This window comes from Scyliorhinus canicula, chromosome 13, assembly GCF_902713615.1.
Source record: "Scyliorhinus canicula chromosome 13, sScyCan1.1, whole genome shotgun sequence".
Taxonomy (NCBI): Eukaryota; Metazoa; Chordata; class Chondrichthyes; order Carcharhiniformes; family Scyliorhinidae; genus Scyliorhinus; species Scyliorhinus canicula.
In genome coordinates, this window is record NC_052158.1 from 30,242,593 (window position 1) to 30,259,023 (window position 16,431).

The window sequence follows — 16,431 nt, forward strand, 5'->3', positions numbered from 1 at the left end:
AACTGTATACAGTTTATTCGGGCATGGGCTGTGAGCCTCGCTGACTGGGCCAGCAATTGTTGTCCATCCCTAATTGCCCTTGCGAAGGTGGTGGTGACTCGCCTTCTGGAACAGCTGCTGCCTATACAGTATATATTGAATCAACAGCCCGTTTGAAATATCTCCCGAAGTTAATTCCATTGACTCAGTTATGAGGAAATCAATAGATTGTAAGTGTGCCTAACACTCATTACGCGGAATAGTAACTGAAGCAGGGCGGTAACGTCCCAATGCTTGGCCGTCCCGGTGATGCACGCAGTCTCCATGAAAGAGTCTGAACTGTACCCGCCGAGTCGGCAAGGCACCAAATCAAATGCAATGTCGGATTTACCCTGCCTTTGGTGACTGTAAGAGTCCTTCAGTTATTTCCTTTGTTACTATTTATTTCACTTTACTACTTTTGGTCCCTGGACCCGTAATGGGAATGTACGTTTAAGCAGAAAACTCAAGCTGAAACAGCCTGCTTATTAGGCTATTGTGTTCTCAGGTTTTATGTTTGGAGAGAGGCCAGACTATTTGGCACCGACTGAATCTTAGGAACCAGTTTTGGAGACAGGCAGTTACATTGGTTAACTGGTAGGTTGGACAGGGACGGTGTTCTGCCTGACAACACTCAGTAATTGCCACAATTACTGACCACAATTCTGTGCCTTTCACGTTAGTAATGGAGAGGGATAGGTGCGTGCAACAGGGCAAGGTTTACAATTGAGGGAAGGGTAAATACGATGCTGTCAGGCAAGAATTGAAGAGCACACGTTGGGAACATAGGCTGTTAGGGAAGGACACAAGTGAAATGTGAAACTTGTTCAAGGAACAGGTACTACGTGTCCTTGATGTGTGTGTCCCTGTCAGGCAGGGAAGAGATCGTCGAGTGAGGGAACCATGGTTGACAAGAGAGGTTGAATGTCTTGTTAAGAGGAAGAAGGAGACTTATGTGAGGCTGAGGAAACGAGGTTCAGACAGGGCGCTGGAGAGATACAAGATAGCCAGGAGGGAACTGAAGAAAGGGATTAGGAGAGCTAAGAGAGGGAAGGAAAAATCTTTGGCGGGTAGGATCATGGAGAACCTCAAGGCCTTTTACACATATGTGAGAAATATGAGAATGCTTCGAGCGAGGGTACGTCCGGTCAAGGACAGTAGCGGGAGATTGTGTATTGAGTCTGAAGAGATAGGAGAGGTCTTGAAGGAGTACTTTTCTTCAGTATTTACAAATGAGAGGGACCATATTGTTGGAGAGGACAGTGTGAAACAGACTGGTAAACTCGAGGAGATACTTGTTAGGAAGGAAGATGTGTTGGGCATTTTGAAAAACTTGAGGATAGACAAGTCCCCCGGGCCTGACGGGAAATATCCAAGGATTGTATGGGAAGCAAGAGATGAAATTGCGGAGCTGTTGGCAATGAACCTTTCGTCCTCACTGTCAACAGGGGTGGTACCAGAAGATTGGAGAGTGGCAAATGCCGTGTCCCTGTTCAAAAAGGGAATAGGGATAACCCTGAGAATTACAGGCCAGTTAGTCTTACTTCGGTGGTAAGCAAAGTACTGGAAAGGGTACTGAGGGATAGGATTTCTGAGCATCTGGAAAGACGCTGCTTGATTAGGGATAGTCAGCAAGGATTTGTGAGGGGTAGGTCTTGCCTTAGATGTCTTAATGAATTCTTTGAGGTGGTGACCAAGCATGTGGCTGAAGGTAAAGCAGTGGATGTAGTGTACGTGGATTTTAGGAAGGCATTTGATAAGGTTCCCCATGGTAACCTTGTGCAGAAAGTAAGGAGGCATGGGATAGTGGGAAATTTGGCCAGTTGGATAACGAACTGGCTAACCTATGGAAGTCAGAGAGTGGTGGTGGATGGCAAATATTCAGCCTGGAGCCCAGTTACCAGTGGTGTACTGGTGAACCTGTTACATTTTTTTCCCATTTCTGATTAAACATTACCGACCTGATATGTTAATTGTATTTTGCTCTCCACAGTGGGTTAAATAGTTGGTTTCAATGCTGAAGAAGGCCAGCAACACGGGTTCAATTCCGGTACCAGCCTCCCCGAACAGGCGCCGGAATGTGGCGACTAGGGGGTTTTCACAGTAAATTCATTGAAGTCTACTTGTGACAATCAGAGATTATTATTATTATTATATGTGACCCTGACCTCCTGAAAGTTTCCACCATTTTCTTTTTAAAAAAATTCGGTTTAACTGCATCCACGATATATTATCTCCTGTGTGTAATGTTGAATAATTGTCGTAAATCTGCTTCTTTAGTGTTTCTGTGGGCCATAGTCATAGAATCAGAGGGTTTTATAGCAAAGAGGCCCTTCGGCTCATCGTGTCATTGGCGGCCGATTTATTCTACTCCCATTTTACAGCACTTGGTCCGTAACCTAGTTATGCTATGGCATATCGACTGCTCATCTCAATGTTCATTAAATGTTGTGAGGATTCTCGCCTCTACTCACCCCCCCCCCCCCCACCCCACCCCGCCCGGTGCTAGTTCACCGAGCTACGTATTGCCAGCCAATACACCTTGCCTCTGCCAGCAGTCACTTACTTCTTCCCAATTCATCAAGAGTCGCTGATTGGTTATGCCTCAGTTCCACGCCAAACTCGCAGCAAGTGAGAAAAACCTTCCTACATTCCTCCTCTTTGACTCGCTTCGCTCGATCTTCACAGTTACGTTTCATTGGGATTGTGGTTATTCCATCCGTACAGCATTTCATCAAACTGCTATTGGTATATTGACTTACTGAAATGCAAACGGAGACAAATGAAGTGCTAAACTGAGTATGGTTAAGCAACACGTTATCCAGTTCAAATTGCAGATAATGGTTGACGGCGATCGCACTGTTGCTGCACAGAGATATAAAAGGCAGGTCCAACAATGTAACAATGAGCAGCGCAATTGCCAATCACGTGCCATTCTGTCCCTTTCACCAGAGCACCTCAGCAGTCGACCTGCTCATCCCCTGCCGCAAAGAGTTCCTGGACTAGTTGGAGCTCTCACCTCACTTTGCCTGCCGTCACGTTTGGCGCAATGGAAACAACGAAAACCAATTATTTGAATGTATTGTCTCTAGGTGGACTTCGCTCTTTCAAAAATTAAAGTCAACCCGATTTCACCTCCAAACCTCATGTCCTCAGTAAATGCTGGCAGTCCATTTCACATACTGAGGGAGTAACACTGTCGGATCAGTTCCACTGCTAGTGTTGCAGCTTACTCCCCAGGTGAGAACTGAATTCCAGACAATATTGGATTTGCAAAACAGGCGTTCCATTCATGCAGATTGCTTGACCTTATCAGCCAAAGTCAAGTAACGACCTCTGTCCAACATTCCTCTATCTGTTATTTTGCGAAGTTTTTTAAATGTTGAGCATCTATCAAACATTGGTTTTAAGGGGGACTTCGGTGTCCCTGTGCAGGAAACACACGACGTTTCAACAGACGATGAGGAAGGTCATTGGTACGTGGCCTTATTGCAATGGGATTGTTGCAAGTGTGAGAAAGTCCGGCAAACACATGGCAGATGCAGTATAAACATGGACAAATGAGAAGTTAGCCACTTCGGACACAGAAACAGATTGACGGGGTATTATTTAAATGGTAACTGATTGATGTACAAAGGGACCCGGACGTTCTTGTGTACCAGACATTAAAAGCAAGCATGCAGGTGCAGCAAGCAGTTAGGAAGGGAAATTGTATGTCGGCCTTTATTTCAAGACGCCTTGAGCACAGGAGCAAGGATGTCTTGCTGCATTTGTGTAGGGTCTTGGTGACACCACGTCTGGAGCACTGTATGCAGTTTTACTCTTGTACAGTAAAGAATGTACTTCCCACAGTGAGCGCAGCAAAGGTTATTCAGATTGCTTCTTGGAATGGCAGGATTGCGGATGAGGAGAGGCTGTGTCGACTGGGCCTATATTTATTGGAGGTTATAAGAATGAGAGGGGGTTTCATTGAAACATACAAAATTCTGACAGGGATGGGCAGACTGGAGGCAGGAAATTTGTTACGTCTGACCGGGGGATGGGAGAATCAAGGGCTGCAGTCTCAGGATACGAGGTGGGCCATTTAGGACCGACATGAAGAGAAACCTGTTCACAGACGGTGCTGAACTTGTGGAATTCTCTACCACAAGACTATGGAGGACAAGTCACTGAATACATTTAAGACGGAAGCATATACATTTGTAGACTCTAAAGGCATCAATTGACACGGAGAGAGCACACGAGAACGCTTTGAGCCAGAGGATCAGCCATGGGCACATTAAATGGCAGAGCAGACTCGAAGGGCTTTTGGCGAAATTGAGAGACAGAAAAAACAGTGATCAGCAAGGCTAAAATTTCGAAACTGAGCTGTGTCAACGCAAAGGCAATAAATTGCTTTATCCATTATCGCAAGGGCAGTGGCAACAACTTTACTTTCAAATGGATAACTGAAACATTCTAACGAGTAATGGAAAATCACGCGCAATAAGCGACCGACACAATTTCCAATCTTTGACAGCTGGAAACATTTCTAAACAGACTGTTGCTTTCGTATTAAATACATTGAATATCGGCTTCATTTCTTACATTTTCCCACAAACTGCGCTTGAATATTCAATGATCTTTTCATTCTACCACCATCCGTTTTGCAGGAATGTCCTGTAAGGAAACAACATTATTCAATAAGGACGAAACGTTTCTAACATGTGACCTTACTGGGCCAAAACAAAAAGACCATTATTTCTTTGCATCCTTCTTGCTAGTGACAGTGCAGACTTGGGGTGAAAGCAAAATATGACTTGCTGTTCCTGAAATCCAGTGATAGTTTACATCCCTGGTTCTATTCTGAACTCAGGGAAAGGCAGATTATTAGGCGTTGCTCAACGAGAGTTTGTTAACTTGCTCGTTGACGCCATACTGGAAAAGATACAACGACCAGAGATTCAAGTGAATCAAGTCAATTTTTTCCCCAGCTGCACACATGAGAGTGATTTTGATTCAGAGCTTTGTCTTGGGTAAAACATGAATTTGGCATATGAACCAGCCAGGACAAATTCGGCTATTATAAAGTTTTTTTGCTTGTGGGTGGACCTTGGTAATCAAGTCATATAAAGTTAGTCACTCATTCTAAATTTCACTCAATTTTCACTTCCCTTACCACTGTTAGAAGTCTTACAACACCAGGTTTTAGTCCACTATTTGGAATCACTAGCTTTCAGAGCGCGGCTACTTCATCAGGTGAGATTCATCAGGTGAGAGATTACTACATGTCCATGTAAATCTCAGGCCTCAAAACGTGGACCCTGGGACTCCCACAGAGACTTATGAAAAGAGCAAGGAGCGAGATATGATGATCCGAGTTATCACGCTCCACCTATCTGGTAAAACACCCAAAAAGGGAGAGCCATATTATAAGAAAAGACGAATTAGCCCGAAGGAAGAATCAGATAAACCAGATCCTCACCGGGATAACATCCGTTATGTCCGGGCCCAAAACGGATAATCAAAGACAAAATGAAAAGTAAACGGTTTACAAAACTCCAAAGCTGATTAGTTTTAACTGGGGAGTCCTTCCTCGACCATAGCAAGGACAAACTACCCTTTCAACCCCAAGCTGCAACTCCTTACCCAGCTCTGGCTCTGCTCACCTTACTTTTATACAATTAAGATAAGGACTGTGCACAAATTCCGAATTCAATATTCATGATATGAACTGATCGAGTCAGAATAACACACGGTACATTCCACATCACCCATATTATACACCTCCCTATAAAAATGAATAAAAAATGACACCATCAAGTAGTCAGCAATTTGATCAACAGGGAGCCAAGTGCAGGAAAACAACTAAGACTGAAGGCAGTTCTCAGGGTAAAGACGCCTTGACTAGCACACAAAGAAAGCATAAATGTACGATGAAGCAAGAGCAGTATCAATGAGCACTCAATGAATACTCTTCATCATCTCCCAAGGATCCCAAAGGTCGAAGCACGAGGCATCATAACTTCCGCCATGTCATCTCACCAGAACCCAGGACGTAACTAACCCAGACTCTAGCGACGGTTTGGATGCCCAACAGGCTCGGCCTCCTCCTAACCCTCAAGACCAACATCCGTAAAGGACAACATAGAACCAATGATTATAATGTCAAACCGACCCCAGTCCTGGAAGACGGGATTACATGTGCTCCGTCGAATTCAGGCGGGCTCCCACGAGCGACAGTGCTCGTTTCACTGCAAGAACCTCCTTGTGCGCCTCCATAAAAACACATCTACCTATTAGAATTAGTCCCTGATGACTTGCACAGTGAAGCCGTGACTTTCAAAAAACAGTATCTTCGTTGGAAGTCATAATTCACCCCTGTACACCGTGCAATCCTGAAGGGCACCCGCTTAAAAGCAACTGTACTACAAAAGGAAGGATCGCACTCAATTCCTTCCAGCCATCAGGAACAAGGATGATTCAAACAATCTGTTTGGTCTCTATCCGCAGAAGTATTAGACGGTAATTCTCGGAGCATAATAAAAACCACATGCACCAAGAAAAGACAAACAAGAAATGTGCACAAGGATGAAATGATCGATTAAAAGACGAGCAGTGATGGAGCTCGCGAAAATGCAGTCACATCCGCGCGCACATAATGTGACCCCTTAATTATATATTTTGACCACTCCCTTTCGCCACATCCAGTACCAAGCCCATGGTTAGTACAACTGACTTATTGTTGCTATTTGTCATAAAGTTGTTTCAAGGACCAAAGCTACGTTGCAGGTATTAGCAAGGAATGTCTTTCCAAACAGAATGGTAAAGCATTTGTGTGAGTCCTAAACAAGCCAGTCTGTTGGACAATAACTTAAGCCCATGCGTAAATGGAGCAGTGACATCCTGCTGTTAGCTCTTGGACTGATCGGGGGACCCAAGTTCGAATCGCACGATGGCTGCTTAATCGAAACAAAATTTCAAAGTAGAATGATGGCGATGTAGGCATTGTTGTAAAAATTCATCTAATGTCCATTTAGGACATCCTTCTCTGGCATAGTCAATATGTGACTCCAAATCTACAGTAGCAAAGTGACTGACTTCCCTTCCAGCCACTCAGCCAATGGACAGCCGATGTGGAACACCCACATCGATGGAATAAAATAAATGCTGCAGATAGCATGTGATTGATAAAAGTAAGTCAAATCCGTACCTCATCTAATAGAATACAATTATTTAACCATGTACCCTTTGTAGTCTCTTTCAACGTACCCCGTCTAGTATAAGAAAATAGTTTTCAGAATTGTACATTCATGAATTTTAGATAACAGGTGGTGCAAAGAGTGTTGTAGGCGGCTTTACAGCTCAACAATTCTTTACTTGCACTTGTTATTTCCGTTTTCTATAGATCAGAACCTGCACCTAATTTTGAATGTTAAGCTTACCGGTCCGGACTACTGCCTTTTCCACATTCGAAATGAAAGACAACCCAGCATCCGCGAATACATGAACGTTATCAGCGCCACCTCCAAATGTGCAGCCAAGGTCGTAGGCATTCATTTCTTGAAAGACCTATTCACAGACAAAAGTCAAATCGGAAAAGTGCATATTTGTGCAAAAGCAAGGAAAAGAATGTTTGTTTTCTTTCTTCTGAACCGCAGCTGCACAGAAAGATTTTTAGTTCAAGTTAGGATTCCAGTTTTCCGACGATAAAGCCAAACCACCATGAATGCATGTTAAAAAGAAAATGACATATATTGAGCCAATCCTCCCTTCTGACCATGGAGTTTCTCTATGCTGTTATTTGACATTAGTGGGAAAAGTACCAGGATGATATCGCCATATTAAGGCCCCGTGATCTAGCCATGGAGGCAATGGTCTTCAGTTGATGGTTGTAAGGATTGCGCGTTAGCACTGTGCACCATCGACAAGATCGACATCAGGAATTCGCCCAACCTCCTTCTACAGAACCTTCTAAATCCTGGAGAAGGGGAGTATATAACTGGAACTTCCCCTCCACGCCACTCACCTTCCTGACTTGGAAATATGTCGCCTTCCCTTCATTGTGACTAGGTCAAAATCCTCCCTCCCTAACAACACTTTGGGTGTACCTACACTATATGGCCCGCAGCTGCTCAAGAAGGCAGTTCACAACCACCTTATCAAGGGCGACTACGGATGGACAATACATGCTGACCCAGCTGGCAGAGCCCAGGTTCCTTGCATTAATAATAAAAAAGTACACTGCCAGTGTTCACCGCCATTATTGTTCAAAACTGATAAACGTGTCTCGCATCAACACATCCATGGTCAAAATGTAAAAGCTGAACGTTCTGAAGTGACAGCCCGTTCCTCCAGAGGACGCACAATTGCAGTTTTTCCAGATACAATCAACAAGGAATCAGTGATCAGACGAGAACATTAACCTTTTGGAGACCATTTTTGCTGTAAGAACCAATGTAATTGTTGAGCCTGGTTCTGTCCGGTATGATAGCATTAATTAGCGAGGTGGAAATGCAAACCGTGAGCAGGCAGCCGAGAGGCTGCAAAGTGACACAGACAGGCTTGAATAAATTGCCAATAAAACGACAGCTGGAGTAAGATCTGGTAATGTGAGGTTATTCATCTGGATTTTAAACACAAATAATGAATATTTTTGAAACATGTGAAACTTGTAAATGTTATAGCTCTGTGTGACTTGTGTGTGCTCGTACAAGGAACCCAGTGGCAAACAGGTCAGCAAGTAATTCGTAAGGCATATGACATGTCAGTTTCTATTGCACAATAATTTGAGAGCAGAAGTAAAATGGCCTTGCTGCAATGATGCTGGTCTTTCGTGAGGCACGTGGAGTACTGCGTGCAGGTTTGGTCTTCATAATTGAGGAAGGATGCAGCTTAATTTCAATTAGTAGAGTACATTTTCACTTGGCTGGCCCCTGGCATGAGGGGGTCGTCCTGTGATGAGAGGCTGCGTAAATTCCCCCCCTATTGTCTGAGGTTTAGAAGGTGGGTAGGTGATCCAGTTGAAACATATTCACTTCTGAATGGGGTTTCGTAGGTTAGATAATGAAAGGTTGTTTTCCCTGTCTTGGGAATCTAGAACAGCCTCCTGAAAAATACGACAATTATTTAGGGGTGAAATGGGGTGTTCTTCACTTAAGGGCTGTGAATCTTTGAAATTCTCTACCCCAGAACTTTATGGATGCTCCACCGTTGAATACTTTTAAAGCAGGGATAGGGAGATCATTTCTCTCTCTCATGGAATCAAACAATTAGTTATGATCAATTTCAATGGGTTAGGAAAACTAATTTCCTAAGCCTGGAGTCTCATTCTTTCAGTATATATTTTTTTAATTCCTAGATTTCAAAAAATATATTAAACATTAATTTTTAAATTTTTATTTCGAACATTTAAACTCGTCTCTTGATCCCATGTGTTTATCCCAATCATCATTTCACTTTCAGTACAATAACTAAAATGTAATTTACGATTCCTCGTTGTTCTCAAATAAAAGGCAGCATCTGTAGAAAGAGGAAAATGCGTTAACGTTTAGAGTCCTTTACTAATTTTGTTCAGGGCTGTTCAGAGACTTTACAGAACCTTATTTTTCTTCTTCCTCTTGTCTGCAAAGCTGCTTATCTGATTGGCTGATCAGCCTGCTTGAGGCCTGCAATGTTGCTGGACACCGTAGCCAACCAGTGGATCATCTTAAATTTAGGCTCAAGCTAGAAGAGTGGAAATCCACGCTCTCGATCCCATCTCATCGTTGTCCTCAACATTTGCCGAGGTCAGACTGCTGACCGTAAAATCCTCGCCAGTTGAAGCTGTTCCACAGCCCATGGTGAGTAGGGCCTCTGATGAGCCATAGAAGCTGAATTATCTGTGAGACATCCCAAATACACAGTCTATTGAGAACGGGACACCCAACATTTGGGTCGTTGTTATGACCCAATATTATGATAAACCGTTCAAACCTACCCTGGAATTAGAAGCTAAGTAGATGGGATGCGGCTGGAAGGAAAGTGTCACGTGTCATACCCCAGAAACAATCCAATTTTCCTTTGACCCAGTATAGTATATGTAATGGATATAATCAGAGTTCATGTTATGTCGTTTACCTACAGAGCTTTCTGAAGTTGAAGCTTGAATCCTGTCAAACATGAACTGTAAATTACTTACTTTGCCCGGTGTAAGCTTATTCTTATTGTTCAGTATATATACGGCTGTGTCGACGATGGCAAGGTACACACTGCCTACGTCTTCAGTTTCAATGTGCACATTAGTTGTCTCTGCTGGGCGATAATACTCCTTGCGCATATCTTTGATTGTGATCTGCAGAAAGCAACAACATGGGAGCAGAACATCAAGTAGCGAATTGCATCTTTTCCTGGAATATTCTGTGACAGCTTGGTGAATGGCAATATCCAACTTCTGAACAGCAAACCATAAATAAAAAGAGATCGTGACTGTCCAAACCAGAAAAACAAACGAGTAATAATCAACAAAGAGGATGTAATTTTTTATTATAGGGTAGTTAGTTGATAGTAATGGATTGAATTTTCCGATCAGCAGTGACATTGGTGGTACCTGTCATTGATTTGGCAGAAAATTCCAGTGCATCACCTTTTTTTTTCACTTTTGGTCCAATTTAGCAGAGACAAACCACCTACTCTGCACATATTTTTGGGTTGTGGGGTGAGACCCATGCAGAAACGGGGAGAACGTGCAAACTCCACATGAACAGTGACCAGGGGCCCGGAGCAAACCAGGGTCCTCAGTGCTGTGATGCAGCAGTGTTAACCACTGCACTACCGTGCCACCCCTTTTTTGCTGATTATAAAATATGTATCCACTTTTTGGTATTGGCGTGCCTCAAAAGCTTTGCACACCTGTTCTTGTGCCACCAAATTATCATTAGCCAATGGTATCACCAATGTATCATCATCCAGTGGTGTCACAAATTTATCATCAGCTCAATAGATCATCGAATTATCATCAGACGATGGTATTACCAATTTATCATCAGTCTATGGCATCAGCAAATTATCATCAGTTGAATATAACCAAATTATCATCAGACAACGGTATCACCAAATTATCCTCAGCCGATAATATCACCAAATTATCAGCAGCCAATGATATCACAAAAGTACTTAAAGCCGATGGTGTCTTCAATGTTTCATCAGCCGGTGGTGTCACCAATTTATCATCATCCAATGTATCACCAAATTATCATCAGGCGATTGTGTCAGCAAATTATCATTAACCGATGGTATCGCCAATTTAACTTCAGTTCAAGGAATCAACAATTCAGCATCAGCCAATTATATCATTAATTTAGCATCAGTAAACAGTATCAATAAATGATCATCAGTTCAATAAACAGCAAACTATCATCATATTTAGTGCCACTGAATTATCTTCAGTCAGTGGTGTCGCTAATTTATCATCACCTCAATGTATCATCAATTTACTACCAGCCAATACTATCACCAAAGTATCATCAGCCAATGGTATCACCAATTTATCATCAGCTCAATGTTTCACCAATATATCATCAACCGATGGTCACCAATTTCCCACCAGCCAATGGTTTCACCAAATTATCATCAGCCAATCGTATCACCAAAGTATCATCAGCCAATCGTATCACCAATTTATCATCAGCTCAATATTTCACCAATTTATCATCAGCAAATGGTGTCACCAATTTCCCAGCACCAAGTTATTATCAGCTCCATATAACACAAAATTGTCATCAGCGATGTTGCCACCAAATTATCTACATCCGATAATATCACCAAATTATCATCAGCCAATGGTATTACCAAGTTATCAGCAGCCGATAGTGTCACCAATGTATCCTCAGTCGTTGGAATCAGCAAATTAACATCAGTCGATGGTTTCACCAATTAATCATCAGCTCAATTTTGCACCAAATTATCCTCAGCTGCTGGTGTCACGATTTTACCACCAGAAGATTGTATTACTAATTTATGATCAATGCTTTGTGTCATTCATTTATCATCAGCTCATTGCATCAGCAATTAATTATCATCTAATTTTGTCATCAAGTTATCATTAGTAGCACATTGTATCAGCAATGTATTTATTTATTTATTTATTTTATTTAAATTTAGAGTACCCAATTCATTATTTTTTTTTCAATTGAGGGGCAATTTAGCGTGGCCAATTCACATACTCTGCACAACTTTTGGTTTGTGGGGGCGAAACCCACGCAAACACGGGGAGAATGTGCAAATTCCACACAGACGGTGACCCAGAGCCGGGATTGAACCTGGGACCTCGGCGCCGTGAGGCAACAGGGCTAATCCACTGTGCCACCCTGCTGCCCGTATCAGCAATTTATAATCAACCCATTGTATTATTAATTTGTCGTCAGCCAGTTGTGTCATTCAGTCAATGGTATCACCAAATTATCATCACCTCCATCGTATCGCCAATTTATCATCAGCTTAATGTATCACCAAATCATTAGCAGTTTATGGCATCAACAATTTATCCTCAGCTAATTGCGTCACCAAATTATCATCAGTTGTTGGTAACACCAAATTATCATTGCCGATCTAATCATCAAATTATCATCAGCTCATTGTATCATCAATTTTTCATCGGTTCTTATATCAATAAGTTATGATCGGCTCATTGTATTGTCGACTTATCATGAGCTAATTGCGTCACCAAATTATCAACAGTCAATGGTATCCCGAATTTATCATGAGCTCATCGAATTACCAATTTAACATGAGCTAATTGTGTCAGCAAATTATCATCAGTCCATGATATCACCAATTTATTGTCAGCCAATTGCATCGCAAATTATCATTAGCTAATGGTATCATCAATTTATCATCGCCGATGGAATAACCACCTTATGCTCAGCTCATTTGTATCTCCAATTTATCATCAGATAATTGTGTCATCAGTTTATCATCAGTTAATTGTCTCATCAATTTATCATCAGATCATGTAAATTAAATTATGATCAGCTCATTTTATCACCAATTTACCACCTAATTGCATCACCAAATTATCATAAATTGATAATATTACCAATTTATCATCACCGACGGGTTCGCCAACTTATCCAACATGGTCCATCAGTGAAAGAGTCGGAAACAGCAAAAAAATGCATGCCTAGCCAGAAGGACCATTTTGCAATATTTATGTATAAAGTAGAGAGGCGTGATGCCTCGCGCCAGCTTCTGCTTTCTGCGTTTGGGGAAACGATGCCATAGCTGGTAATCCAGAGGTGCGGAATAATACTCTGGGGACAGAATTACTGCCAGTAATGGTGACTATGAATCTATACTCAGTTGTCAGAAGAAAATCCGACTTGGTTCACAAATGCCCCTAATCTGCCCCGCATGAGGCTCCAGACCCACGGTAATATGATTAAACTTAAGTGCCATCTAAATGGCCCAGCCAAGTACTTTGTTCAAGTGCAATCGGTGACGAGTAACACATGCTAACCTTGCCAAAGATGGCCACATCTCATGACAGAATCCCACGATAAAAGACAATTCTCCTCAACAGTTTGTCTTTCCTCCTTACAAATGAAGGTTCCACTGCAACTTAATTTAGTTTCAGAATACCAGAATATGCAGGTTACATCTGGGTAATCAGCTTTTATTAAACAAGAATGTTGAGTTGGAATATCCCCAGCGGCCGCTTTTGATACAAAACAAGTTTTTATTGAAACCTTTGGTGTAAAGTAACATAATTGACCGCCATGTCGGCTGTTCAGGGGAGAACCACAATTCCAATAATGTTTCGAAAATAGATAAAGACATCCATACCTTTCCTTCGCAGACATCCTTGACATCAATCCACGCCGCATTTGCCACCATTTCTGTGTTGCCCCCGACATTTATGTAATAGTAGAGGACGAGCCGGAATGCTGGGACCATGGCGATGCTCAGTGGGAGAGTAAGTTGAGTGAACTCAGTTTTCAAAACTCGATCCATGGTGAGAACTTTGCCTTTGCTTAATATCTGCCGAAAGAGGAACGGCAATCTCACAATCCGCAGAAGCAACATTCAGATCAATATTTACAAAGGAGGAAAGCGTTTACAAATATGTACATGTCTGCGCATGTGCGCGCGTGGCCATGTGTGTAGATGTAGCCAAGGGTATTTGTGTCCCTATCGCGTTCTTGTCGCACATGATGGTGTGGGCGTATCCCCATACCTGCTTTGAATGTCTATATATGCATGCACGTGGGCACATGTGTGTATTTGGATGGGCCACGTGGCATTTGCCTGAGCCGATTTAACTTCGGGCAAGAATGGTGTCCATTCACTATGAAACATTGGCACTGTATCATGGTTGTAGCCTAGATATATCCCACGGTATTCCGAGTAGGGTTTTTTTTGGTTTCAAGCGGCATTCGTGCGTCACCGTTTCGTTGGCAGCATGGGGAAGAAGATTTCGAGTTTTGCCACAACGTAAAACGAGCAAACTCATTCAACCACCCATTTCGATTGCTCAGTAACCTTTAGATTTTACCCATAACGTAGCTTTTTGATTATCACCCGAAAACTGCCAATTCCGTTTGAAGTGAATTTTAAAGTTATGATAAGGTTAGCTAGCTGGTAACACTTCAGCCGCGACAGGAACAGTTACTTTTCCCTGAGGTGTAACATCAGAGACTTTGCAGCTGTGTGGTGACGGGCGTGTTATTAACACCTCCAGTTAGAATGGCCAAATCATACCCGAACATTGATGAAGGCAATTAATCCAGTGATCTCTATTTGAATATTTAATTGGCAGCACAGTCGATGGAGCCAGAATAAAGGAAGGGGATTACTTACAGGACAGCACAACGGCACACTGGTTAGCACTGCTGCCTCACAGCGCCACGGTCCTGGGTTCGATTTCGTCATTGATTTCCCGCGCTAATGCGATATAATAATGCACTAACCATGTAGTAATAGTACTTGACATCTCCACTGCCTGCAGGAGTCACAGCTACAATATTGGCCGAAAACGAGCTTCCGTGGTCTAATACTCTGTGTGGTGCATCGACGTGGAGGTAACTCTTGCTCTTCGACTTGTAGATCAGCACAGTTTTCTTTGCTTTACTGATTTCTCTTCCAAGAGTTCCATCCCCAGCGGTCACCTGGGAGACCACGGCAGACATAGGTTATTCAAACTGTACGCAGCAAGTGAGTGTTTTTTTAACTTTCCACTAGGTTGATATTAATAGGACATGTATATTGGCATCTCTTAATGATACGGTATCAATTATTTTCAATTACATGGGTCTGAGCAAAGTATTGCCTTTGTTATGTGCAAGAATAATATGCATTGCTTCCTAGCATATGGTTCTTGTCGCATTTTAATAATCGGATTGCTACTGAGGGAGGCATTCCTTTTCCTTAAATACCGTTCAGAGTTATATGATATGAAGACGTTTAAGTATCCCTGCCAGTAGGAATGAATAAACAGTTATGTTTCCATGCTTCGGGAACATTATAGATAGTTCCCAGAATGATCAAGCTACCACTGGCAGCAGCCACGTTGAACCATGCCAGAGTCTATCAAGCCTCAACCAGGTTGAACTGTGCCAAAGTCTATCAAGCCCCAATCAGGCTGAACTATTCCTCAAACAATCAGGAGCTTAAGCGCGGCGAGGCTATCTGCTGAAGGTGGCCGCGAGTCTTGAATGCACGGGGGCAATATCTTCTTACTGGCACAGTACCCGAGTTACGTCGCCTTAGCGTGCATCAAAAACGACATTGATGCTAATGCAGATGCATAAAGCACGCCGAAAATGTCTTCCATCAGCAGCATTGACAATGCAATAATTACGATGCATATTAAGTCTATCAGGGAATGTAGTAATATGGAACCTGGAAAATAATCATGAGCAGCACATTGTTTTCTATTTCATTCTGGGCCATTGTGAGCAGCTGGCATGCCCCGATAATATGCCCCCTGAGAAGGCTAGGTCAATGTGATGCACGGTGCTATAAGGTAGGAATTTACAAGAATTTGAGGCAGCAACGATATTTGAACAGGTGATATGAATCCAGGTTGGCGTGGGTTGCCATGGCAGAAAAATCGTGGAGCTCATGGTGTTCAAATGCAACGTTTGTATTTGTCCTTCTAGATGGTTAACATCGAGTTTGTACACTCTTTCCGTGTTTGAGTGGGTCTCAGCCCCATAATACAAAAAGGTGCAGGTGGATCGGCCACGCTAAATTGTCCTTTAATATGAAAAAAATGAATTGAGTACTCTAAATTAATCATTTCTAAAAATAAATAGTCAACATCGTGGGAATGTGAGCCGTTGTTAAATGTGCTTTGACTAGTCCCTGCAGTACATCCTGGATAATATGCTTAGCGCAGCCACCGTGAGCCAGCAATGTGTGGGGATGAATGCTGATGGCGCTCGACGTCATGGGGTA

The 16,431-nt window shown here is 42.6% G+C and overlaps 1 protein-coding gene across 2 annotated transcripts in view; it reads right to left on the reverse strand.

Moving 5' to 3' along the window:
• The window catches only part of LOC119976039 (complement C4-like), a 105,599-nt gene that overhangs the window by 59,916 nt on the left and 29,252 nt on the right, over positions 1-16,431 (reverse strand). For both annotated transcript variants that reach the window (XM_038816145.1, XM_038816144.1), the window contains exons 12-17: positions 14,943-15,140; positions 13,819-14,013; positions 10,178-10,330; positions 7,443-7,569; positions 4,606-4,677; positions 2,585-2,779 (exon numbers count right to left, since the gene is read on the reverse strand). In XM_038816145.1, the coding sequence (XP_038672073.1) occupies positions 2,585-2,779; positions 4,606-4,677; positions 7,443-7,569; positions 10,178-10,330; positions 13,819-14,013; positions 14,943-15,140 (940 nt within the window). The remainder of the gene's footprint in view (positions 1-2,584; positions 2,780-4,605; positions 4,678-7,442; positions 7,570-10,177; positions 10,331-13,818; positions 14,014-14,942; positions 15,141-16,431) is intronic.